This window comes from Rhipicephalus microplus, chromosome 1, assembly GCF_043290135.1.
Source record: "Rhipicephalus microplus isolate Deutch F79 chromosome 1, USDA_Rmic, whole genome shotgun sequence".
Lineage (NCBI taxonomy): Eukaryota > Metazoa > Arthropoda > Arachnida > Ixodida > Ixodidae > Rhipicephalus > Rhipicephalus microplus.
The window spans coordinates 211,722,654-211,750,516 of record NC_134700.1 but is presented as its reverse complement, the minus strand read 5'-3'; the positions used below and the strand labels follow the sequence as shown (position 1 = coordinate 211,750,516).

Here is a 27,863-nt window from a genome sequence, read left to right as displayed (position 1 = left end):
CTTACGGCAAAAACAACGATATGTTGAAGGACTCGGGACATCTTAATCATATGGTTGTTCTCTAACGTGCCGCAAGACTTTCATCATCATCATCAGCATGACTACGTGCACTGCAGGACAAAGGCCTCTCCCATGTTCCATCAGTTAACCCGGTCCTGTGCTTGCTGCTGCCAATTTGTGCCCGCAAACTTGTTAATCTCTTCTGCCCACCTAACCTTCTGTCTCCCCCTAACTCGCTTGCCTTCTCTGGTAATCCAGTCGGTTACCCTTAAAGGCCAGCGGTTATCCTGTCTACGCGCTACATGCCCGGCCCATGTCCATTTTCTCTTCTTTCGCCTCCATCCAAATGCGGCCTCCACGGCCGGTATTCGATCCCGCGACCTTCGGGCGAGCAGCCAAACACTATAACAACGACCATATATATTGCATGGCGATATAGATTCAATACCACATCACGAAATATCAGAGCGGCAGTGGGGGAGATATAGTGAGTGACGTGTGGCACTCGCTGGGCAGCTGTTCGCCAAAGCGTCGACCAATAGGTGCCAACTCTGTTATATGATACACATCTGGGTGAGCATAATGCAATGATGAAAACAGCGTGGTCGAACGACGACTATACGTGCAATACAAAAGGTATGCCAGCACCCTAAACAACGAGCGTATACGCAAAACGCGCAGTGATGACCTCGTTTACCGCACCCTCCTTTTAGCGTGTGACGCAGTTAAAAAGCCCGAAACAGGGGTTGCCTCGTCCGTCCGTTCGTTGAATATGGGACACGTCAAACGTAATTAGCGGGAAACGCTAATTTGAAGCGCGTGGGAACCGCAAACACGTGCACGTGTTCCGCGGGACCAAGACTCGGAAGATGGAAGCAGAAGCAATGTCACAACTGCAGTCTCTTCTTGCTACCGAACGTTTCTTGGGGGCGAACCTCCTCGTCTAACATTGTTCTGCGTCAAGCGTAGCCTGCACTATCTCCCGAACAGTAAATGGATGGCGCTGTCTCATCACCATTTCTCGCCTTATTTCCTAGATGGCGCTGGTCCAATTTTGTATCACATTTTGTTTTTCTCTGTCTCTCTCTCTCTCTCTTTTCTCTACGTATCCCTTCCTTTCTTTCTTTCCTCTTTTGTTTTCTGGTTAATACAGTTGAGAGCTGCCTACCCGTTACAAAGGCCAAGACCACAATCCATCATCATCGTGTGCCTTAGGACGGACGAACAGTTGTACGAACGGACGCACGGACGAACGCACGGACGGACGATTCGCCCAACGCATCATCATTCACACCACGGATATGCTGTCATTTTTTTTTAATCGCTGGAGCTTCCGCTCTGATTTTACAAGGTGGCGTAGATGTATGCCGGAAGCTTATCTAAATACACTGGTGTTTTTCATAGTCGAGCTGCTTATTATTACGATGATCACTTGAGGTAACAACATGCTGACTTCCTGCCATGTTGGGCCACAAGCAACGGCCAGGTACCTTAATCGCCGAGCGGTGGCAGATCACACGGGGACGTGTACAGAAATGAGAAACAAAAACGGAAAATAAAAACACGGTGAATATGATGAACGAAGTCTAAACGACGAAAAAGCAACGAAGAAAAGAGAAAGAAGCCAGGCCAAGCACAGCGCAAACTACGGGCGCGGCCTCAAACGGCCGGTCGCATTTTGTTGTATCCTATTTGTTAGTCCACCGACAGCCTAAGCCTCGCCGTTGTGTTGGCTTCTAGCGCGCACGGCGGTGGCAGCCGGCAACTCCCACGACCATTACATCGGCATTAGAGGAAGGAGGCGACGAGCTAGCTGCATGTGGCGAACATCTCGGCAGCCCGCGGTCCTTCGGCGGCTCTCAAGAACCTACCTCGGCAATGGAGCGCCGCGCCATCAGGCTGCAAACGGCGGAAGGACCCGTCCTCCATGCAAGTCACGAGATTCACATGGCGTCGCTGTAGAGTATATATAGGCCCTTTACATTCCCCTGCTGCGGCCGCCCAGTGCCGTTTCGCAGACAAAAGCGAACACGAACGGGGGGGGGGGGGGGGGGCGAATGTAATGCTTATAAAGCAGATTGTTCGAGAAACACGTAAGACAAAAAAAAACTTGCTGCTTCGGCCGCAGGCGCCGTTTCCGACAAAGGCCGGTCCCGCTTCCGAAACGTCAGTATAAATGCGACGCTCTCCATAACGCAAATACCTCGACAACGTAACGAAAAGCACTTGGCCCGAAGCGAATGTTGAAATTTTCATATAATTAATCTTAGGCAATTAGCTAATTATGCGATATATAAGTACCCTAACGAGCGCCACGAGACGCACAAACCATCGTGTGCAATTGGTTTCATTTAGTTGCGGCCAGCCGCTTCTACAAAACTGTTAGTCCTCGTTACGTGAAACGTGTACGCTGTATCAGCCTGTAAATACACGTATACACTATCACACGTCAGGAAGCAGCCGCGCGTGAGCGCCTTTTGATCTTTTCACCGTAGAGATACAGTACACTTCTAGTACACTCTAGTACAGATACACTTGCTGTGTGTGTGTGTGTGTGTGTGTGTGTGTGTGTGTGTGTGTGTGTGTGTGTGTGTGTGTGTGTGTGTGTGTGTGTGTGTGTGTGTGTGTGTGTGTGTGTGTGTGTGTGTGTGTGTGCCTGTGTGTGTGCGTGTGTGTGTGTGTGTACTGACACACACAACGAACGCAGTCCTTCTTTACCAACAGGAAGCGCTCTTCGACAGCGCTGTGTAACGGCGAAGAACAAAGGGTAAAAAAAAAAAGAAACACGCATGAACCGTTAAGTTTTCCGCCGTACACGGCTTTCAAGGACGTCTGTGACGTCGTGCTCATTATGAACGTCGTCGTCGCAGCGTCAGCATGCATTTAAAGAAAGCCCGAAGAGAACACGGTCGGCCAATCAAGGATACTTTTTGTCTCACCAAACGCGCGAAAAGTGACAGTGGGCGTCAGCACAAGTGACGCAAAATATTATTATCACGCAATGACGCCATCACATGCGATCGCCACTTAGTGAAAGGTGCGCCGGTCTCGGAGGCTGTGCAAAAAAAAAAAAAAAACGCGCGAGGTGCGGAAAGCTTCCAATTCCTCCGATCCCGGAGGCAGTACGAAAACCACGCTGTGTGCGCAAAGCTATCAGAGGCATCAGTATACAAAAGAGCGAGAAAGTCTTAAGAAAACGCATAAAAGACCAGGTGAGTGCTTTATACACTCACAGGAAGAGGTCCGTCCAAAAGGGGTCACCATTCGGCAAACGAAACTGCGTGCGGAACCCAATTGGGTCCATTGTACAGGTGATCCACCCGTTAATTGTTTCAGTAATCAATAAAGCTATTTTTCTTCGCACATAGCAGCGATTGTAAAGCTGCTGAGATTCTCGATTTTACTTTTTTTTTTTTTTCGCACGGCGTCGCTGCTGAGGATTGTTGGGGCAGCGGGGTTCCTATGGGAGCGCGTGTCCGTGCTCTCTCGTTCAACCTCTCGCCAATGTGGAATGAAGACGAAGAGAAAAAAAAATGACTCGATGGATGGGTGTGGAAAAAGAAAAGTATTATATGGCGAGCGACAAAAGATCGACAACAATAAGTTACAAAAGTAGACCCCCCCCCCCCCCCCCACACACACACACACACACACAAATACGAAGATGACTGATTACGCGAGAACAGAGGAAAAAAAAATAGAACCAATTCACCTGCCAGTGCGCACTCGACGACGCGATGAATGCCGCGGTGAACGAGTTATGCGAAAACAACTGGTGCACGTATGCCAGCGCAGCATCAGCAACAGTGCGAAAGCCGGCCACGTTCATCCCCGCGTGCGCATTTTTCACTCGCGAGGCAATCAATCATTAGCTATGAAAGCCCAGCTTTGCAGCAGACTTGGCGACGTGAAATTGCGCTAGCTCGGTCAGCTGGAGCGTGCGTCGAAACAGCGCCGACTCAATCGCGCAAGCTTCGTGAAGCATTTCGTTCTCAAGAGTCTACATTTTATTAAACTCCACTCTCGCCGTTCGCGCTTAAAAAAAGAAAAGAAAAGAAAAAGAAACAATGATGACGAAGAAGAAAAGAAAAGAAACGGCTCGGTGGATGGGCGTCACTGCCCGGCCACGCGTATAGAGTCGATAATTCAATACACGCGGAACGCGATATGCTGAACTATTGGCGTCGTAATTCAATAAATGCGAAAATTGCGAGATGCTGAAATCCTGTATAAGATCGGTGAATTTTGATAGTATCGTGATTCAATACATGTAAAACGTCTGGATGTTGAAATCCTAAGATCGGTGTTTCAGCTAGATTCCATAATGTCATAAGGAGCAGGGGGGGGGGGGAAGGTATAGTAAGGTATACTGCACCGTCTAAAGATGGTCAAGAAGGTTTAACCGCACCCAAGCAAGGGATGAAGAAATTGATGTTATAGCATCGCATTTCCCCCATATTACGTACTCCAGTTACCCACTGTATGAAAGTAAATGTTCGTGATAAAAATAGTGTGTGGGTCTTCTACAGTATTTCGAATAATAATAATAATAATAATAATAATAATAATAATAATAATAATAATAATAATAATAATAATAATAATAATAATAATAATAATAATAATAATAATAATAATAATAATAATAATAATAATAATTAATAATAATAATAATAATAATAATGAACAATAATAAAATCAAGGGTGAAAGAATGGTCCTCCACGTACCATACTGCGCGCACCTACTCAGCTGACATCAGCAAGTGATAGATATGATGCGAGCAATCATGTACGACACCAACAGGCCGAGGCAAAAAGGGACGAAAATTAAAGCGTGTCCGTAATTTAATACAGATTGATTTGTGGGGTTTAACGTCCCAAAACCACCATATGATTATGAGAGACGCCGTAAAGGAGGGCTCCGGAAATTTCGACCACCTGGGGTTCTTTATTAAAACGTGCACCCAAATCTGAGTACACGGGCCTGTAATTTAATACAGCGACGCTATATATACGCGGTGATAACTTTTGAGTGAATATATGCTTTGAGAAACAATGAACTTCAACTTGAAAAAAAAAAAGAAGACGAGAAATGCGTCGATCCTGCAGCAAATGCGAAGTATACACGTCAAAACCTTGCGACGTATATAATATACTTGCAATACGCTATTTATCGTGGCAAAGATCGCATCCCAAAAAGTCTGTAACCGTATCAAACGCGTTCCACGAGATTCCAACCGCGTTTGTTCGCGCTGCACTAATACAAGCGGTATATGACTCGGCTCAACGCTGACTCCACTTGACATATGTGCCGTTTCCAACGCAACAAGACGGCATCGCATCCAGTAAACGGCGGGTTCGTGCAAACGTACACCACCCCGGCGTCGAACGCAGAAGAAGTGGATATAGCATTTTGCATTCATGCAGCGGCCACCAGAGGGACTATATATATATAGACCCCATAAAATGGGCCTCCCGCTGGACGCGAGCGGCAGCATGACAAAGCAAGATTAGGGCGCCGTGGATGGTCGACGTCGAGTTAGATCGATGATGACGGATAGTGCCCTGAATAGCGGCGACATCACAAGCGGCGAGAGATCACCGGCGAGTATAGGAGCGAAGTGTATATACATATACGCGCTTACTCGCTCCGTTCGCGCGCGGACACCGTCCAGTAGAAATGCACCTGCTCGTTTAGTTGTTGGTGGACCGGTAAGAATGTATTCATATGGACTTTGGGACTGTGCAGCTCTCAAAAAAAAAAAAAAAAAAAAAAACGAAGTAGAAAGAAGAGCACACGCATGTTGTGCGAACTTCTCTCACCCTTCGTCCTTTTTACCGTCTTAAGCACGAAACTATACTTGATTGATTTGATCGATTTGTGGGGTTTAACGTCCAAGAGCCATCATATGATTATGAGAGACGCCGTAGTGGAGGGCTCCGGAAATTTCGACCACCCGGGGCTCTTTAACGTGCACCCAAATCTGAGCAAACGGACCTACAGCATTTCCGCCCCCATCGGAAATGCAGCCGCCGCAGCCGGGATTCGATCCCGCGACCTGCGGGTGAGCAGCCGAGTAGATGAAACTATACTTATAGCTCTGTTTTGTCCTAAATACGAGTCTATACAGCGCGGCTATGGCATCTCGTCAGTATAACTCGTAAAACTCTGAACAGAAACACGAATATTAAGAAACGGCGGCAGAGTCGACGGATGCGTTTACAGTCGCACATATATGATAAAACGCTTATCTCATCCACACTGCAAGAGTAAAGCAGGCCCACTTCTCACCGCAATAAAGCTACTGATAGCAGCGTGTGCGGCCGCATACATGCTGCAGTATATGGCAGACTCATCAGCGACCAATTTGTCTACGCCGTTTACGAGTTACCAACTCACGGTTTATATCGCTATAGATATACATTAAATGTCGTGTATGGACGTGCGTGTTTCTGCCGAAATGACGCACAATATAGAGTATGCGCTTTTCACATTCACATTTTCCTAGTGTCGATTTTGAGAGTCGCTTCCCCAAGTCAGGAAATGCCACATATAGAACGCTTATAGCTATCGCTTCATTTGGTCGTTTCTGCGCATTATTTAGTTTGCTTTATGGTAATTTCATGCAGTGTTCGCCTCAATACTGTAGCGAATATATTTATAAGCTATTTACAATGAAAAATAGTCCAGCAGCGAAGAAGACGGCCGTTATGAACCATAACACCGATATGTCTTCTTCCTCTTCTTCCCTCACTTCACGATGGAGATAGTCGCGACACTTCAACAATATGCTATATTCGCATAAAATTCCAAACTTATGTTCGTTCGGTCAGCGAGTCTAATCTTGACAAGATCACTCACATTTCAGTACTGATAAATCACTAGCGTCATTATTGAAATATTTGTCTCTTTATATAGTTCTTATCAACTTTCGACACCACCGGCTGTCTTCCAAAAGTACCCGTCACCGAACGCGCGGCCTTATTTGTTTGTCCATCTATGACGCCACACCACCAGCGGCGACATTTCTCACGCGCTCATACCATTGTGTTCCGCGATGCGCGAAATCCGTCTCACCTGACAAATGACGCTGTTACACCCACACGAGCACAATGTTTGTCGCGTCATCGACAAGCACGTGCACAGGTGTATACTACGTACTTGTACGGGCCCCGCTATACAGAACTACTCGACGCACGTGTAGGCTATAGCTGGGGCAGCTTACTGGCTATGACGTAGCATCATTGTGTAATTGTGATACTCAACACAGCTCACTAAGTATCTCACTTACAAATTGAGCTTCAACCACCTTTATTTTTATTTTTGTATAAGGAGCCACGATGATGTCCACGATATCGTTGACCATGTCTGACTGAATTGTGCTACCGTGTATACTTACTTGCACATACCTGAACTGGCGAAAGCGATGGCTAGCACTGGCAGGTTTTGGATAAATGACATCCAAAAGTCGGCTCGCTATCCACTGTTCAATAACAATACTGCCATCATTCGGTCTCAATATTCAATGATTTAGTTTTTCCACCATAGTTTTTTATTATATAGTTACCGTGTTTTCACAGATGCGTGCAAGTCGCTATAGTACTTTCTGTGTGTCAGAACATGATGCACACGCAGCCGGAATCTGCTGAAGGTATAGCACGGTTTCATTTGCTAGGCATAATGTTTGCTTTTTTCAAGGCGAAAGCCTTCAATGTTTCGTTGAGCAGCCCCTTGAGCGAAACGCGCATGCAAGGCAGGCGAATGAAGGGGTACAAAAGCCCAACTGACGTCAAGTTGTGACGTCACCGCGTCACATCGTACTGATGTCACAGATCACAAAAACGTGTGACGTCGTCATCACGTGACAATAGCTCGGTCAAAGGTGGGCCGGTTCTAATAAAAGGCGGTGCCAGACCACGTGTGCTGCACGAAGCTCCAGTAGAGGGGGAACGAACGACGCAATCAATTGAGAACGCGAAGGTAACTCACAATGCGTGTGTCACGTACTGCGGCTCGTTCTGTATCGTATGAAATCTCGTCCCTGATAATATAACTTGATGCATTACCAAGTGTGCAATAGGCTATCCCCTTCAAGCGTTGAAGAGTGTAACATGATAACGAACTTCTGTTCTCTCTCTCTCTCTCTCTCGCTGACGTGACTGCGATGTAGTCGATATATGAGAGGGAAATGGTTGTCGTAGTCGCAGGGAACGCTCGCGCTCCGAAGCCCTGCCGGAAAAAGAATGTAAACGCTATGCACCGGTAACAACAAGAAGGGTCGCTTACTCAGCAGGAAGGGATCCTCTGGATCGGGATTATATATACTGTACCGCAGCAATCCCTTCTCGGGGCGTCGACCGTGAAACGATGCACGGGTATAGATAGCTTGTGCCGAGGGCTTTATCGACTGCGTTGATCGCGTCTGCAAAGGACGGAGGTGCGAACACGGGCCACGCTCGATTCGTCTTTAATCGAATGAAGCCAGAAAAGGCACCAGGAATCATAAAAGCGGAGGAGGCAGGCGGCTGAATATAAGCAGTGTGTGCACTTTCGGAAGGATTTCTCAGAAGCACGGAAGCCACGAGGAAAGATCGTTCCATCGCTAAGACAAAAAAAGACATATAAAATACCTTCCGCCAGAGCGCTCCATGGCTCGTACAGCGACAGTCTTTTCTCTCTCCCTATCTTCGGTTCATTTCTGTTTTTTGGGGGGCGAAGCTCCTTAAGGCTGACATATACCCGCTCCTTAAGGCGGGTATACGCCACAGGGGATGCGAGATGGCGGTACTTGGCGCCACAGGGGATGCGAGATGGCGGTGTTCACTCGGTGAACGCACGGGCGGATGGACGGACGCGCGGAGCGAGTATGTGCCACACGGGGTGGCGTTACTTGGGAGTGTTCACTAGATGGACGCACGGACGGACGGACGGAAGCACGGACGGACGGACGGAAGCACGGACGGGCTGACTGACGGTTCACCCCGCTCATCATCATTCACTCCGTGAATATGCTGCGATTTTCTTTAGGGGCGAAGCTCCTTACGCCGTGGGTCGTAGTCGTCATAGTAGCCAGTCGCATTGCATTGCATGCCAATAAAAATGGTGTCACAGCATATCTACGGTGTGAATGATGACGAGTGGGGTGAAGCGCCCCGTCAGTCCATCCATGCGTGCGTCCTTCCATCCGTCCTTCCATCCATGCGTGCGTCCTTCCAACTATCTTCCTCCGACCGCACATGGCCTCTACAGGCGCGAGCAATGCTTGTCACTTCCAGTTCACTTTCTCTGAGCCGGCGGCAGTCTGAAATAGAGAACGCAAAGTGCTTCGCCGTCCTCCGCGAAACACATTTCGAAAAACCGACAGCCCACCCAATCAGTTCGTAGATTAGTGCCGCCTCAGTTCGGCCGATCGTCAGTATCTAATAAAGGGCTATCGATTGCGAACTGCGAAGAGACACAACGTCCGTTCGGCGGACGAAACACGTCGGACACACTTCGAGACGGAGTCGGCCATCTAGAGAATAAAAAAGAAAATAGAGAAAAATTCGCCCCGCTGGCGTGTCGAGCAAAGCGCCGCCGCCGTTCGACTAATCTCGTTCGAGCGGTCAAAGCCACCTTCAAGGACGTCCTCCGAGGAGACAGATACGTAGACAGCGACAGAGCGTTCGAAAAGACAACTAAACAGAGAAGAAGAAAAGGAGAGCAATAAGCCAGGTTCACAAAAGAAAACGCAGGAACAGAAAGGTAACCGGTTTTATGAAGTAAACAAAAAGGTATGAGAAAAGATGGCGGCTTCGAAGGCCGTCGTCGCGTGGCCGGTCGGACAGAGAGACGCCGTCAGCTCGGGAAGAAGGACGCGACACGCTACGCTACACAAATGGGACCCACCGTGCGCCACTCTTGGGGTAAACACTTTCTCTCGCGCCTCCAGCGAATCACGCTCGCACGCCCCCCCATTTTTTTTTATTGTTGCGTATTTCCTGCAAGTACGGGACTCGGTAGTAGGCCGTCCGGGCGGAATACTTACAAGAAAGGAAAAAAAGGAAAGAAGGAAAGTGACGGAAAACGAGAGGGAAGACGCTGCCGCCATTGCACCTCGCAGTGTTCCGCAGTCTCGTGCGGAACCAGGATAGAGTGTACTAGAAGTGTTACCAGGATACGCTTCACGAGATCAGAGGAGAGCCGACAACAGTAGCGGGTTATCCACGGTTCTTGAAAAAGTGGGGTGTCACACCGCAACACGGGAGAACGTACAAAGTGGTCACCTCTCTTGCACTATAACACGCCGTGCAGAAGTGTTGCGTTCCTCCTGACCGGACAGCTGCAGATACACCGAACTGAAACGCGTCGAGTGCGAAGGCCCTCCGCGCCGACAGTGAAAAAACCTCGGGAGATGGGTGGACGTCAGAAATGGAAGAAAGAAAGCGACGTGGGGAAGCGATAACACTACTAGAAAACACGAGGCTTCGCAAAAATAAAGGTGGAGAGGGTTGAGCTACAGTGTTCCATCTCGTTGGAGCTGAAGAAGCACGCCGGTTGGCACGAGGCCGACTGTAGTTACCGAGGGTAACACCTCGCGTGAACATCGCGCTGAGTGAAGAGGAAAGTCGAGCAAGGCAAGCATCTCCTTCCGCTCAGTGCAACGCTAAAAATGCACTCGCTGTGCATGGACATAACTCTCTTGCCACTGCGCAGTGCAGCGAGTTAACGTAGTTATGCCTACACCAACGGCGTAGGCATAACAATAATTGCTTGAATTTCACTGTTCAAAACCACGGTAAGATTGTGAGAGACGCCGTAGTAGAGGGCTCCGGAAATTTTGACCATTTGGTGTCCTTTAACGTGCACCTAAACCTAAGCACACCGGCTTCCAGCATTCCCGCCTCAATCAACGCGTGGCCGCCGCAGCCGGCTTTATTTGACGACGCGACGTACGGGTTAGAACTAGTAGTCGAGCAGCATAACCGCCAGACCGTGCACTGAGGCGGGGTTTATAAGGTCTAGTCAGACGCACGACTTGTCATCTGTCCATGGGCATTGGTCTGGGACTGGAGCATAGGATAAAATATATGAAAGAAATGTACTCAGGGGCGAACCCTGGAGGCAGTATTGGGCTCTGAATTGGTCAGCCTGACAACTAGGCCGCGCATGTTCCCGATAAACCATTTCAGAGCCAGAAACTGACCCAAGCTTTCCCCCCGCACAGCGAAAATAGCAGCTGCTCGCGCGCTCTACACAGACGTGGCCACGGCTGTACGTATACTGGTACAATGTATCAAATGCAGCATGATGCGATAACAAATTTGCCTGCACTGGGATCACTTTGTTTCCTGGTAACTGAATACACCAGCTTACACTCTTGTGTGGACTTCCTTCAACACGCATTCTTTTCTGCACGGGCCAATGCTTATACGACAATTTGCGACCGAACCCATAACAACTACCGTATTTAGTCGCATACTATCAGTAATGGCTGATGTCGGCAATACGAGAGCGACACTGTCGTCATTCGATCGCAACCCAACCATGAATTTGTCCACCAAATTTTCGTTTTCATACTCCGCAAAAATTAGTACATAAAGTAGCCTATGATCGGGTTAGCGGTTCTGAATACATTCTGGGTGACCGAATGGGACTGCTATACACCAAACCACAGTATAGCGATAATCTCGCGTACCACAACACGCACACCGGCGGAACAGCGGGACGGCGTTGAAGCGGCCGTCGAATCGTATCGAGGTCAATGGTTCGATTCCGTCACTGTGTTTGCCCTCTATCAAAGGAGAGAGAAGAAGAAAAAAAAAAGACACTCAGAACCCTTATGCGTGGCTCTTATCGGCGACACGAGAGTAATCCGCACAAATTGCTTTAGTACAACGGCCTAGCTTAAAGGCACGATAGGGTAAGTCAGAGAGCAGAACTCGATATTTTTCTTTTCACTTCTCAAAGGTTCGTACCACCATCAAGTACGCTTCCCCGATCATTTCCTCACCACACGTACCATGCAGCAGCAACGGCCCCACCGAAAGTCTGGACGAGGGGGCCGTTGAGATCACGAGGCGATAATCTCTGCCAGACAACCCTCCGATCCGTCCGGTCTCCCTCCTCAAGCAGGCGCGCGCATACAATCCCGCTATCGGTGCCCTTTGCAGAACAGAGCAACCGCACAACCGGATGGTGTCAGCTAGCCTGTCACCGATGCGGCTGCATCTAACGATAATCCAACACGATCCTCCAATCACGCACGGATGAAGCTCGATCGTACACTACCCAATGATCTGCTCTCGGAACTATAGATGGCTTGGACGTGACGTCATGCATGGACGCAGCTACCGAAAGGCACTGGGACTCCACGATGGCGTCTTTGATGACAAACAAGTTCCGTCTACGTGAAAACACAGCGCGACAGGAAGAGGTCTCTGTGCGTGAATAATGAAATAAGCTGCACGTGATGTTTTGGTAACATTATTACAGAACAAACGTGTTGGATGGGCGTGACATGCCGTCAAGGCGACGATGCGGGCTAGTTGGTTTTGTTCACTTGCATCCGTATTGGTAGCGCGAAACGAAAAGGAACGGAGACACGGAAGGAACACAGAAAGAACTATAGCGCCCGTCCTGTTTATGTGTCCCTTCTGTGTTTCCGTTCCTCTTCGTGTTGCGCTACACAAATATGAATGCACGTATAATGGCAAGCACCGAATCAATTTCACCAAGTGAGGATTCTTAGCACCTATACTTACAAGTAAATCAGTCATCTTCGTTCCTTCGTGCCTGTCGAAATGTGAAACAAGAACCGAACATTGTTAATGGCAGCGCAGTGGTACAGTGGGTATACGGTGCCCGGCTGGTGACCCGAATTTTGCGGCCTTTATTGATCCAGGCCGCTAGAGGTCAGTGTATACTGTGAGATGCCAGTGCACTTTAAAGAATACCGGGCTGTTGAAATTAACGGAGGCATTCACTGTGGAGTGATCGTAATCATATCGGGACCTATAGGCAAGGAAAACCCCCAGAAAATCATTACTATTGGCAGCAGACGACCTATACTTCGTTACTTTGGCGGGCCAGATTAGGGATACACAAAAAGCGAGTTGATTATATCGTGGCTGCAGCGAACGTGGCGTCCGCTATACGGAGATCCTGAGTCGGGTTCTTGGAAGACCTCGACCAAAAATAAGTTAAGGGAAGTATTTTACTACGCTAACAACGGTCGGGTAAACACTGCACACAGCATACAGGAACGCAGGACAACAGGGCATGTAACTTAGTGGGGCAGCTTGGGCTAGTTGGTATGGCATGACGATAGTTATAGCGCGAGAACAAAACGACGACACAGAGACAAGAAGGACACGTGTCCTTCTTGTCTCTGTGTCGTCGTTCTCTTCTCGCGCTATAACTATCGTCACAACAGGGCAGCTCCGGATAATCCCCACAAGAATTAACAGCCTCGTCGTCATCGTCCATGCGGTGTCACTTCGGCGCCCGTGCCAGCCAGAGGTACCTTTCTACACCCGTGACAATATTATTCAATATAGCTGCAATATATGAAGTGGGCATATATAATGCCTATAAATAGACGCAACCGGTGTAATCAATTTAAAAAAAAAACAAAACAGGAGTGAACAAAGGTGAGATCGATGCACTCGAAACGCCTGCATGCGAATGCGGAACTTGCAGCTGATAACTCTCTAGCAATAACTATATTAGTTTTTGTTATCGACACGTGAACGTTATTCTGTGAGTGATACATCAAAAGCCCCTCGTGAAAATATTGGCAAAACCTTCAGCTCGGCACTGCTGAGAGCTGGTCGACAAACGATGATTACAACACGCACTTACAAACGGAACCATGCAACCTTCCGATAGCGCTTCTTTAAATAACGGAAAACTGCTAAAGCGTGCGAAAATACTTCCAAGATAGGTGACGTATAGTATTTGTACTAATTCTGGTAGTCATTATTATTATTATATTTTTTTGAGATGATGCCGTCGTTTATAATAATTAGTTTCGGCAACCACTAAGCAAGAAAAAAAAAGAGTCTTACGATTCTTCAGTCATTCACACATTGCCCTATGTCAGATTATCATTCCTAATTTTATAATTGAATTTAGTTATCTTCTGTTTCCTTTTAAGCTCAATACACAGTAGAAAACTGGTCATCGGCAATGCATTTGACGATTCCTTCATCCACACACACACACACACACACACACACACACACACACACACACACACACACACACACACACACACACACACACACACACACACACACACACACACACACACACACACACACGAATAGATGAACAAAATAATAAAAAAATTAGGCAGGTCTCTTACTCCAAGGAGTTGACACACCAGTCGATAATGATAAAATAACTCCACATGAATGGCGACCTCCATGTCCAGGTCATTAGAACGCGCGTCCTGATCTTGCGGGTCCTGCAATTCAACCTGTTGCATCGTCATTCACCTTCGCTATTCCTCCGATTCCAGGGACAAATTGCGCTCTTAGCTGGGTTCCAGTGACGACAACGGTGACGTTTGTCGAGCGCGGTGAACTTCAAAGGACGTGCCGCGGAAACTTCAATCAGCGCGCTCAAACGACGGCGAGACGAAGGAAATTGCAAGCTCGGCGAAGCGCCGATAAATTCTGCAGCTGATAAGATTTCAAGGGCGAAGCAGGTCGCACGCGCGTCTCCGACGGAAGTTCAGTTGCTCTAATAAACGACGTAATGCGAATAGCGTCGATATCTAGGCGAGTTTGTACGAACGCGTTTTTGCAAACTTCATTTATGCCAGTGTTTACGTACCTTTAACAAGGGGGGGGGGGGGGGCGGAAGACGAAGACGACTTAATATTAAAGAACAAGTAAAAATAGACAAATCGAAGTATATGTATCTAAAAACTGGGGAAACGTCAAGGCACCGGCATAACATGTACATCCCCCCTCCCAGATCACACAACGATTGTTTTAAGTTCAGTTTCTTTCCGCGGGCGATCAGTGAGTGGAACAGGCGGCCGAATTCCACTGTCTTATAAGAATGTGTAGCTTCTTTCTTAAAGGGCCTAAAGAATGTCGTGTATAAAGACGTATAGTTTGTATTTTGCTTATTTTATGTCCTCAAGAGCAGAGTGTTTTGGCTATTTCTTGTCATTCATTGTCATGTATAATAGAAGTTGTATAGGGAGTACCTATTTTTCTGTATGTATATTGGTTTTTTTCCACCCCTGTTATAGCCCAAATAGGGCTGACAGTATAATAAAATGAAATGAAATATGCGATTTTTTTTTCAGTTTTCAAGGTACAATATTCCAGCATAACTGATAAGTACTTCCACAAGTTGGCGAGGTTTTGCGCGCAGTCGAAGGTGTTTAAAAACATCTCGAAACGCGCCTGCTCCCGTGTTTGCCCCACGGAAACTCGAATTTTTAAATGGCGTTTTCTCCGAACACTACTTTTCGTCAGAAAAGGAACATTTTCTCTGTGACCACTGAAGCTATCAAATGCAAATTTTCGTTACTGCTTTCTGAATACCACGTACCCTTTCTGGTGCAAAAGAAAATGTCAGCGTAATTGTATTTTTGCTGAAGTTTTTTTTTTTAACACAGCCCTAAAATTCTAGTCACTAAACATTTATATTTTAACTAAAGAATGGTCATGCCTTCAATTATTATTTTGGCTCAGAACGATACCCTGGGCACACGTAAAAGCCAGAAGAGATTTCGCCATTTTACATGCAAAATATTTTCACAAATGTTCATTCAAAAATAAAAACAAACAAATTATTTTTTTTATATTTTCAGAGCGGCTTTGTATTTTCTTGCCGTAATCACAAAACTCACAGTAAAACCTCCATTCAAGCAACTCACAGTACCACTATGTAACATTTGCTTTAAAATATAAACGACCGATGGGCAGAAGTAGTTGCACAGCTGTCTGCGCTATCCATCGCCCATTAATAAATTCGTTACAATTACTGGCTCTTTTATTTTCTTCTGCTCTTCGTGTCGTCTGGTCGCGAACAACGTAAACATTTATATATTTTTAAATAGTCAAATCGAGCACGGTTTGTTGCGGCAACTGAAAGCACCCAATGAACTTCAACTGCGTACCGTCGAGATTCGGAAATTCACAACGTAACGAACGAAGAAGTAACAGGCTTCCTCCTCCTGCCTCGAACGAACTCTTCAGAGACTTTTCAAGAGTCGAACCGAGGTCCCCAAAAGGGTTGATGGTAGATAGTACGCGCTCGAATCCTTGACCACGAAGTAAGCAGACACGCTCCGCAGAACACAACACTCGTTCATTCAATAGCGCGAGGACGACGAAAAGCGGGTTTCTTCGTCAACCGTTCTTCTTCGCGACGGACGGACGCACGTGTCCTTGAAGGCGGCCGGGGAGCTTTTTTTTTTTCTCTTGCGCGCGAGGGTGACGAGTCTGGCTTGGCGCAGCGGGAAATGGGCGCGGCGTCCGATTTCCAGACAGACGCGATATCCGCCCGCACAAGCGTCGGTCCGGCGCTTCTTACGAACGCTAGCCCCGGCTGTTTTCGCACAGCGCCCGAGATACGGATAACCGTTTTTCGTTTCGGAGTCAAGGCGACGGCCTGTAAAGTAATCCGAATAAACACCGAAAGGGGGGAAGGAACTCATCGAGGGATGAACTGAACTCCACTTTTTTGTGGAGAAATTTGACCGTTTGGAAAATTGCTCAGGTGAAGGCAGATCTAGATTTCACAGACAAAAAAAATGCATAACAATTTTAGAAATCGAAATAAGACAAAAGTTGAGTGAAAGATGTTCACTTGAAGGGATGCGAAAGCATTAAACTGAGTATGTCGCAGGAAGCTAGCACCGTTTCCACAAGTCCACTCGTCGACACTAAAAAAAAAAAAAAAAAAGCGATTTCGGCACACGCAAGTTAGAGGACAAGTGGTTCGCCTTTCATTCTATCCTGCTGCTTCTCCTAGCAGCATAAATACGTCTTCCATTATTTCAACGGACGTACGCCCAAGTAGTGCAACCGGTGCAAGAGACTTCGACTTGACGGCCTTTTGGTCTCTCGCCTAATAGCGTACACGGTTGAAAGACTATTCAGACCATCTATGAAAACTCGTAAACGAAACCTGACAAATTTTGCAAGCTTCAGGGAAACGTACGGCCTTACTAGCAACCCTTAAAAAGCGTTGCGGATGCCATGCTTTCGCACGCCGAAGGAAGCAAGCACCAATCAAACGTAACGTGTATTTGAATAGAAGCGAACACCACACGAGCGTATCCGTAAAAAAAACGCGATCCAAATTTGTAAGTGTACAACTATTTCTAAGTTGACGTGATGGAGAATACTGAAGGAACTGAGAGTCGGAGAGCAACAAGTTGCAGAGAGTAACGATCTGTCTGCGCTCTCTCATAGCGAAGCCCCGGCGCCTTTTTTTCTTTTTTGTTTTGCCGCGCTTTTAAAGGGCACATTCCATAAAGAACACATATGAGTGTAGCAACAGCTGTGCGCTAGCTCGGGCTATGACGCTACGCCTTCAGCTGCTTTCGTTTCTACCACGCGAGTCATGATTACGAAAGCCGCCGCTATAGGTAGATAGATCAGCGCAACGTTAGAAGCGACAACGGGCACTGCTTCATAAACAGCGTGCAACAAGTGATTTTCCAAGGGGTGACGGCATTCGATGCCCGTTGATATGCGTGAAGCAAACGGATGTTGAAACTGCAACTAGCAGATAGTGTATGCGCCCAATATTCCTGGAAAAGCGCCGCCTTGGTTGGCGTCTGTCACTCGCATGCCTCCCTTCATTCGTTGCTGCAGGAACGGATTGACATTTCGGCAGCACCTGACGAGCCGTGACAGTAGCGGAACGACTATTGCGTGCTCGACCGCGAGACTGTGGTTCGCACGGCCAGGAAGCGGGCGGCTTCGGGACCGAACAATAGAGCGGCGACGCATGCCGTCTTGGGACGGGACGATCAGCGGTTGGGATGAGGGAGGGAACTTTTTCTTACCAGAACTTTGGTGAAGCGTCGCTCCAGCTCCGGCTGTTCAGGCATGGGGAGCTTGGCATTATCCACAGTGTGAAGTCGAACCATATTCGACCTGGGCGGATCCTTGCGCGGGGTGCTCGCACCGATGCCCATGTTGTTTTTGTCGCCGCGCCGCCGACTCTTCGTCCCGCTCCCTCTCTCTCAAATCCACTCGGACGCGGTACTTGGTAGGGGGGCAGGGCACACACACAAGAAAAGAAAGTTCACAATCGCCTATGAGGCACACCCACGGCACATTCACAGACGGCACTCGTCGCTTCTCGACACCGCACTGAAGGAACACAAGACATCCGTTCGGTTCCGCTGCACTCGCATGATCCAACGACGCGCGAACTCGGAGCGCCCACGACGAGCTGACGACGGCGGAAAGCGGCGAGCACCCGCACAGACCGCGCCGACTTCTCCGAAACGGCAATAAAAGTGCGCATGCGCCTGAGACTGGAGAAGTTGTGATACTTTCAGCCAATCACGTTTTGAGTACAAAGTAAATGTGTTTTGACAAAATTGTTAATTTTAGACATTTAATCATTACAATTAACACGTACAAGCAAAGTTAAAAATTCGCTACAGTGCCCTGAACTATCTAAAAATTTTGATAAAGCTTGCAGTAATGCAACATAGAGGGCAGCACAAAACAACGAGTTGTTTTTGCCGCACAACATGTGTGTGATGCAGCTGAGCGTTGATTCGAGCAGGTTCGCTTTCGTTTTGCAGAGCGCCAGCACGTGCTCTGCTGCTTCGGCACAACCGCGAAAATGGCGCTAAAAGGCGCACGCCTGGCGCTGCGTCTAGCCGCCAAGTTCGAGAGGATGCCAACCTACCGTCTGCGTGACTCGCCGTGGAGCTTCCGCGCCTGCAGTCAAGCGAGCGCCCAGCAGCCGGAGCACCGGCGCTCAGATTCGCGCGTTACGACGTTGAAGACGGAGATTTCCGACGCTGTGAAGGGCTATCCGGTGAGCTTCGATCATCTCTACGACAGTACGGTGAGGGCTCTGATAAGCCAGGGCTTCAAAAACAAGCACATCGTCCAGATCGTCACCAAGGCGCAGCGAATCGTCGAATTGCACGAGTGCCTTAGCGACATTCTCTGCTTTTGGCGGACGATGTTTAAGAGCGAGTCTGCTTTCCTGGAGACGATATCCGAGTACCCCGAGCTCCTCTACTTGAGCCCCGAGGCTGTCAAAGAGAGGCAGCAACAACTGTTCACCGTGTTTCCCAACAAGGACATTGTCAAGCTGACACAAACGTGCCCGCAGGCGTTTATCAGCGACTGGGACGAAATCATGGAGAAAGTGAAGTACATAACGCAGGTCATGGTCATAAGTCCGGAGCACATTATCAGTAGCGGCGCTCTGAGCTACAGCCTACTTCACATCAAGACGAGACATCAGTTCATGCTTTGCTGCGGCAAATACCGGACGCCGAAGCCCAAAGAAGTTACTACCACTAATCCACCCTTGGACAAAATCATCGGGCTGCCCCTTCGCTTGTACCTCAACATATGCGGTGTCTCGGCCGATGAGTATGGCGTGTTTGAAAGACTCATGACCCGAGAACAAGAACAGGAAGATGCAGAGAACAGCGACGACGACGAACTTTATTAACATGCCGCATGCAGCCTTCATAGTGAGGGAATGTATTTCTAATGTTACATGTCGTAGTGTTGCTGATGTATGCCTTAACGCGCGTACAAAGTTGCCCAATCGTAGAGCCTTGGTAGAGGTCGCAGTGCATTGCATGACAAATGCTGTGTTTTACAGAGTCGCCTAGCACAGTGTGCTATATACCCATGGAGAATAAAGGATACATGCTTTCGTTATGCGAGATGTGTGCAGCTGACATAAATTGCGCACTACGTGGAGTTATAATTTCTGTTGCTCTTCTAAGCGGTATGTATTGTTGCGCATACAATCGGATGAACACACGACGGAAAGAAGCGTAAACGGAAAGAACGCTCTTCTGGTTTACGCTTCTTTCCTTCCTGTGTTCGTCCGATTGTATGCGCAACGATAGATACCATAGACATGCAGCAACTCGCCCAGCAAGAAGTTCTCTTGAATGCTCGTACTTTTCTGCAGAATGGGTCTATTGACTTACTTCATTACGAGTCCGGCTAGATGTAAACATAATCCACCAAGAGGGGAAATACTGTCGTTGCGTTCATCCTACAGTAAATGTACTTGCTCCTGCGCCTTGTTTCTCCTGACCCTTATACTGCTTCACTTTGCAATATTGTTTTTCCGATTTATCTTCGCAATCACTTAGCTACATTAATTGTTCAAAAACTGCTAGGTAATGTATTGTTATGGGTGAGAGATGTTTATTGTACAGGCGGGATGATAGATGGTTGCAGTTGTTTGTTGGCATTGTCCGATGAAGCTACATAATTGTGCTACACACTGTAAGCCGATGGATTCTGTATTAAAAAAGTAATCCAAACAAGACAGAAGCTCGTAGGAAGATGCAGGCTTGTGATGACAAATTCTTGAACACGGCTGTAGCAGGAACCAAAGTTTTCATCAATAAGCGTGTCTTCATTGAGGTAGGGCCTTGACAAAGACAAGTCCACTAGTCGGAATGTTCACTCCATACAAGAATTCTTAATACAAAAGATTAAGCAAGCAACACAGAGACAAGTGCACACAGCCATTGAAGTCGAAAAAAGTAGAAATTTAAATTTAACTAGTATTGTTAAAATTGTTTTAGCTTCTCATTTACACAAAGTAAAAAGATTTATTACTGAGCACTCTTGTATGACTTAGTCGTGTCATTTAAATGAAGAATGCACTATCTATTAAAGGTTACTAGGCACTCTGTCAATTCAGCAGCATTTTAAAATATTAGGTCACCAAGATGCAAGGTCATACTCATGGCAGTGAACCTCCTCACTTCATCGGTAGGCTTGAGGAGAAAATGTTTGCATGAGTTTAACTCCGCCATCCTTCATTCACAACTTGTACAGCGGGCAGTTTACACCATCCCCCATTTCAACATAAATTGTCTTCTCCTGGGAATAGGCATGAAGCGCTGCCAGACCGTTTTCGCGTCCGTATCCCGACATCTTGTACCCTCCAAAGGGCACCTCGGAAGGGAACACATTGTAATTGTTTATCCAGACGATGCCAGCTTGCAACTTGTTTGCTACTCGATGGGCTCTCTTCAGGTCACTGGAAAAAAAAAGAATAACCAGGTCACCCTAATAATTAGGCAGCCATTGCAAACTGCATAATCTAACTGAGGATGCCTGCAAACACAGTTAGTATCCTGCATCAGGTAGTGTAAATTCATTTCAGTGAACAGCCTATATATGACTTTGCATTTATCATTTACTTGCCCACAGTCTCCAACTTAAGCCAACATAACCAAGTCACTCACTTAGTCATGACTCCGGCAGCCAGTCCAAAGGGGCTGTTGTTGGCTCGCCGCAGAGCTTCCTCCTCAGTGTCAAATGCAGAGATGCTCACCACTGCACCAAACACTTCCTCTTGCATAACTTTCATGCTGTCGGTGCAGTCAGCCAGCACGCACGGGCTGAGGTAGAATCCCCCCGAGAGTTCTGGGTTGGAAGGAGTCACCCTGTTCCCTCCACACAGCACACGTGCTCCCTTTTTTTGCATTAGGAGAGAAAGAATGCAAATTCTGTTATGTTGCAACACACAGGCAGAATATTTAATGCGCTAAATGACTTGCCGAAACATTGAAATGCTTTTAGGAGCAACGTAACAAACATGAAGAGTGTACTGTATGATTCACTTTTAGCTTACTGGGACTAATGGTTCGACTATCTATCACTTGCTAGTGAGATGGTGTGACTGTACCTCTTTTCTGGCACAGTCGACGTAGGACAAAACTCGTGCCGCATGCTCCGCACTGATAGTGGCGCCTACTGTGGTATCTGGGTCGGCGGGGTCGCCAATCTTGAGCTTCTCGGTAGCCTTGACCAGATGGTCCAGAAACTCTTCTACCATTGGTTTTTCTATGAAGACCCGGGTGCAATTGCTGCATACCTGCAGGGTGAGGAAGTGCATGTTAACGAATGCCATTTAAGAATCTTCCAGAGGACAGAGTGCAAGAAAACGAAATTCTGGAAGTCTCCAAGAGCTATAAAAAAAACAAACAAAATGCACAGACGAAGAAGGATTATACAGGACTGTGGCTGTCATGTGTGCTTCTTCCTTGTTTGTTGCTACTTTTATTGTGTTGCCCTCACACTCTTGAAGACTAGGCCTACTAGCCCCAACGAAAATTTTATCGAAGCCTGATGCGCTGAGCAGATTGAAATAACACTTGAAGGGCCATTGCCAGTTTTCTAATTTAATACTTTATGAGCCTCTTGGCAAAGTTTCATAACTTAGTGTCAATTTAAAAAAAAATGTTGTGGCTGTTGCAAGCACTTGGTTGTTAACTCTGCCTGCGAAAACTGTAATTTAGAAATGTGAAAATAGCTTTGAAAAGCAATGAACGAAATGAGGAGAATTTGAGGGCGCTTTTTTTTTTTTTTCGTTAGACACAACCTTAAAGAGAACCAAAAGTGAATCAAGCCAAGGACGGTATATAGAGCATATTATTTGTATTAACTGTGATACAAATGTGAAAAAATTAAAGTGGGCAGAAAGAGAGCTTGCCATTAGCAAAGGCTGAACCTGCAGCTTTCGAGTAAGCTTAAAACTGAGCTTAAATGAAAGCAAGTTGTACATACCTCCCCTTGGGTGAGGAAGTTTCCCAGCAATGTTGCCTTCACAGCTTCAGCAGGAGAGGCATCAGCAAAGACGATGAGTGGGGACTTGCCCCCAAGCTCAAGGGTGCAGCGCTTCATGGAGTCAGCGCAGCGGCGCATGATGGCCTGTCCAGTAGGTACGCTACCCGTGAAACTCACTTTGGCCACATCCGGATGATCGCACAACAACTCGCCCGTCTTACCCTCGCCCTGCAAAAAGCGATTCAGAACACGCTCATGACTAGTAGCAAGCACCAATGTTCAAACGTCACATATGAAGAAGAGCATTGTGAAAGCACAACTAAAGGTTATAACAAGACACAACTATGACTGCAAGCTCAATTCTTCATGATCAGTGCACTAGACCATGGAGCTGGCTTATATATGCTGCATTCAATTGTTCATTCTCCACTGACATGATAGTGTGTTGGTCTCGAACTTGTTTTTCATTTCCATGCAGTGATCTACCTGAAGGCTGTTTGACTGATAACCTCTTTCAAAGGAATGCTCAGAAACATTATTAATTAATTTGAACTGGTAAGCTATGTTTACAAAACTCTCCATAAATTTTTGCAGTGCAACACTAACAACTCGTGGTGCAATGAAACATCAAGCATCTGGTTTTCAATGTATCACTCCAATACCGTAGTGCTGGTACATGACAGGTGTCATCTACTTGAAAACAATTCGAAATGATTGGGCCACTTCATGTAATAGCAAAGATTCTCAAAATCTGTTAGGCAGAGCTTTTCTTCATAATACTTTAGTGTAGATTTCCTTTGCAGAGAAATTCTATCACCAGGGAATGACATTGTAAAAATAAGTAACGTTTGGTTGAGCTGGTGCGGCAACTTCAAAGCAGCATTTCGGCACATCCTACGCTGCTTTAAAATGAAGATGACGCACTCCAAGAGATGGCTTAGTTACAGAGGGACTTGTAGCTGCAGAAAAGCCACCATTATCATAAAGGCGCCCAGCAACCGGATGCTGGAAAGCTCTTTACAAGCATTAAATGCATAACAGCCCCAGCTATGCCTTATTATGTCCTCTCTTTAGCCTCACTTTTAAACTGATTTTATAGTTGCGTGCACGCTTCCTGCTAGAGTTTCTTGCTTGCATGTGCTGTATGTTTGCTCCCTCAGCAAGAGCTATAGTTCCTTTTATTGCACAAGGACACAACTGCTTATCCCAGTATTTCACCTTTAGTGTGGTTTAGTATGTATCAAATGGCTTAAGGGCTCCTTAACTGTCTCTGATATTTTTTATACGTTCAAAGTAAACACTTGCATCTCACTGACAATGCTGTTGCAATGACCCATTCCATACACAGCAATGATATCCACTACGAGCACACCACAAAAAAAAAAAAAAAAACAGAACGTATGAAAAAAATTTGTTTCACAGTACATAGTGCATGTCTTGCACCAATGATGCTGGCGTACCTGAACAAGGTTTACAACGCCGTCAGGTAAACCAACGTCGTGGCATATCTCGGAGAGCAAGATGGCCGACAGGGGTGTCAAAGGTGATGGCTTGAAGACAAAGGTGTTGCCACATGCGAGTGCAGGTGCCATTTTCCAAGACATCACCTGGAACGGGTAGTTCCACGCACCAATGGCTGCCACAACCCCGAGGGGTTCCCGGCGCACCATGGCAAAGCTTCCACCAGGCAGATCGAACTGCTGACCTGAGTGAAAAAGTACAGGCGTTCCAAGATGACATTGCTTGACCACTGTGTACTGCCACAAAACAAATTCATCAATTAATTCATCTGAAGTGAAACGAGGATCATTTCCAGTTGAACGCTGCACAAAATATGAAAGGCACATATAATAACACCAATACCCAGCACAAATGGCAAACAAACAAGTACCACCTGAAGAAAAAACATATCACTTTGGTAAAAGAAGCTTTCTGAACGCAAGCACATGCATAGAGAATACAAAATTTCTTAGAATGATGGCCAAGCTTGAAAAAATGACATTATGAGTTTTCTACAGCTGCATTGCCAAGGAAGTTCTAAATGTCATGCAAATACAATCAGGGTTTTCTTTGGACCACTTAAATTATGTTGAACATGCTTTGTTGTATCACAACATTGTACAAACCACTCAAAGTCATTTGATAAAATTAACGCAGAGGTCAAGTGCTTCCCCTTTTTCTTTTTTCAATAAAGCACTTTCCTTCCATCCATCCAACACATTTTCCCGTCCATATTGAAGTTCTTTTAGGTGGAGCACCCTGCTTTAAATAGCCATTCGGGTAAACCACTTGAAAAGGTGCATCAAAACAAAACCTATAGAACAGGAAATGCCTATATTTACAATTTACGATTGAAATAGATGCAAGTTTGCTATCTCAGTATCGTGGTTTTTAGCTACTTTGTCATTCCTGCCTAGTGGTCATAGCCTGTGCAAGTTCATGATGATGCTGCAATTGTGTATCTGCCAAGCAAGCGATTTAGGAAACCTTTGGTATCAATACTGCTCAAACTTTAAAACCATTATTATTCTTTTGTAATCACTCGTTCTGAGCACGCTTTTTTTCTATAGTCATCCTTCAGCTCAATAAAGGTCATCATTCGACATCATTCGCAGTAATGACTTGAGTAAGATTTGTCTACTAATAAACTTGCCCCACCTTTTAAACACAGCATGACGATTGTGCAAACCTCCAACTGGTGTACATCAAAATCTAAATCTGTGCTGTGCATCGAAGAGCAAAGCAGTTATATTTTAGTACCACTTATTATCCAAGCCTTTAATGTGGTACCTATTACAAATGAGCTCCTCAATCACTACCGCATGTAGCTGCAGCAGTTTGGGAATAAAAGTACCTTTAATTGATGCGGCGATGCCACCATAGTACTCAAGTGCGTCAGCGCAGCCGTCAATGTCAACCAAAGCTTCCCATATAGGCTTCCCTGTGTCCGTCATTTCAACCTCTGCAATTTCCTGATGCCTTTCCTGTTGACAAAAGATACGGTATTAGATCCAGGTGCCTGTATTAACAATATTTCATGCCAGCAGTTATTAGCTTTATTATCACCTATTATTCACCGCTACAACAAACACTGTTTTACTAAACCTCTAGTTGTACAATAGATTGACATACAGATTTAGGAAATGTCAAAATTATCTCTAAAATTACCAGCAGGAGGCTGGGTAATGTCTCATATACAAGCTATAAGCATGAAGTTTAGGGGAAGATGGAAGGTTGAAGAGATGAAGAATTGCTCAACACGGGGTGTCGCTAGAGCCCAAAGTTTCATGCCATCTTCAAAGCTGCCACTTCAACAAGTCGCAGCTTTGAAAAGGTCAGCCTGTTAAAACGGCTCCAGCAACACCCCCGCAGTTTTCTTTGCCTCCTGCCATAATATTTAAAGAAAGAAGTGTAAACCGAAGGGCTAATTTTTTATTGTTAGACCAAATATGGATAAGAACTAACAGACAAGGATGCCACGGAAAGTATAGGGGATGTTGTTAGAAGTAGCTTTAATCTAAATGTGAGGAAAGAAAAGTGGGTGAAAAGATAACTCGCCGCTGGCAGAGACTGAAACTGCGACCTTCGAATGACACATCCGATGCTCTACCTCTATTAAGCTTGTAACATAAGAACTGATGACAAATTTTGTGTTGCTGTACATGTGGCTATACAATGCAATCTGTGATGAGCAGAGCACTACAGTATGATAATGGTGGGCGTAAATGGGCCAGTCATTAAGTACAAGCTGTCTTTTAAAATGACGAAAATACAACAGCAAAAAACTGCTTCAATGAAGCTAAGTTACACAACGTACCCTGACTTTTTTTGCTACGGCAGTGAGGAATTTCCCACGTTCTCCATGGGAGAGAGCTGACCATTGATCAAATGCCTGCTTTGCTGCAGAAACTGCTTTGTCAACATCTTTCGGTCCGGAGCATGGTACGTGACACAATACTTTGCCTGAAATATGAAAAAAAAAGACACAAAGAGGGAGTTTGTATTCAGCAAACTGATCAAAAGAAATCTTTATTTTGTGGGTATATGTAAGCACCTACATTAAAAGCCTATGGGAATTTCCGACATTGTTAGGTGTGCTTACGGTGCAAGTTTGTGTTACTGCAGTCGAAGCGTGTATCGAATATCGCAAGTGATAACAGTAAGGTTTTGTGTGCCAAAATCCCGACACGTTTATTGGGCCCGCTTTAGTGGCAGGCTCCGCAAATTTCGACCAACAGGCGTTTTTTAAAGTACAGTAGACAGCAAGCTTATTTCGAATGCTCCTCAGTGCGCCCTGTACTAGTTTGACCAGTCGCGAAGCGCTGTTGCTGAGATCATACCTCGGCATGCCTGGATAGTATGTCGACATTAATTGGCAATATTTCGGAAACAGAACCCAAAGCTGCGCGGAGCTAGTACCCATCAAACCGTTTCAGGCCAAGCTGCGGAGCGTAGGAGTTGAGCTTGCCAACACCTGTGCGCTTATCTAGAACACGGATCTCAAGCTTTTTCGCCTCCATCGAAAATATCCCGAGTGAACTCCGAATACTGTCCTCGTGGACATGTTTACTACGACATACCTTGACACCGTAAAAGCAATACATGTAATTCACGAATCAAGAGGCAAATTATGATAACCACCACATCAACGCTTCACGAACTGATTCCTGACCTGTCGCTGGTTGCAGTACCTTGATCTCCCCGATGGGATCTGTCGTGGCAACTTTCTTGCCAGCGATAAAATTATGGGGTTCAACGTAGAGCGAGCGCTTGCCACATCGCATAGTTTTTGCGAACATTTCACGTGCTTTATTCGAACTGCAGTAACCGAAGAAGCGCTATCACAACCGAGGGCATCTCCCGCAACACGATGCTGATCGGCTCGTTACCAGATTACGTGGAAACCATGGCAACTATCAGACACGACATGCGGGCAAAGCTCACTGCTCTCGTTAGAATTAACTTTGACAATGCAGATAAAGGCTGCGAAAGAAACTTCGGGTAATCTGAAATGCTTGAACCAAATCAGGCGGGCAGCAGACAAGTTTGTACTTTTAAGTGTGTGCATCCCAACATTGTAGCCGTTTTACGTACAATCCAAC

At 46.4% G+C, this 27,863-nt stretch overlaps 3 protein-coding genes across 5 annotated transcripts in view; 1 reads left to right on the top strand and 2 right to left on the bottom strand.

Annotated features, from left to right (window-relative positions):
- Positions 1-18,475, bottom strand: part of Frl (formin-like protein) — a 288,169-nt gene extending 269,694 nt beyond the window's left edge. The window contains exon 1 of one of the 3 annotated variants that reach the window (XM_075891222.1): positions 18,024-18,475. In XM_075891222.1, coding sequence (XP_075747337.1) covers positions 18,024-18,155 — 132 coding nt within the window. In that variant the 5' untranslated portion in view covers positions 18,156-18,475. The remainder of the gene's footprint in view (positions 1-18,023) is intronic. The other 2 variants (XM_075891223.1, XM_075891224.1) reach the window with 2 other exon arrangements.
- Positions 18,476-18,712: 237 nt separating this feature from the next.
- Positions 18,713-19,886, top strand: LOC142805776 (transcription termination factor 4, mitochondrial). The gene has a single exon (XM_075891213.1). The coding sequence runs from the start codon at positions 18,818-18,820 to the stop codon at positions 19,664-19,666; it is 849 nt and encodes a 282-aa protein (XP_075747328.1). The 5' UTR covers positions 18,713-18,817; the 3' UTR covers positions 19,667-19,886.
- Positions 19,633-27,828, bottom strand: LOC142805737 (4-trimethylaminobutyraldehyde dehydrogenase-like). Its single transcript, XM_075891209.1, has 8 exons — positions 27,434-27,828; positions 26,579-26,724; positions 25,616-25,745; positions 24,222-24,466; positions 22,762-22,989; positions 21,881-22,069; positions 21,438-21,667; positions 19,633-21,229 (listed from the first exon to the last, which is right to left on the bottom strand). The coding sequence occupies exons 1-8, from the start codon at positions 27,558-27,560 to the stop codon at positions 21,010-21,012; spliced, it is 1,515 nt and encodes a 504-aa protein (XP_075747324.1). The 5' UTR covers positions 27,561-27,828; the 3' UTR covers positions 19,633-21,009.
- Between the last annotated feature and the right edge of the window lie 35 nt (positions 27,829-27,863).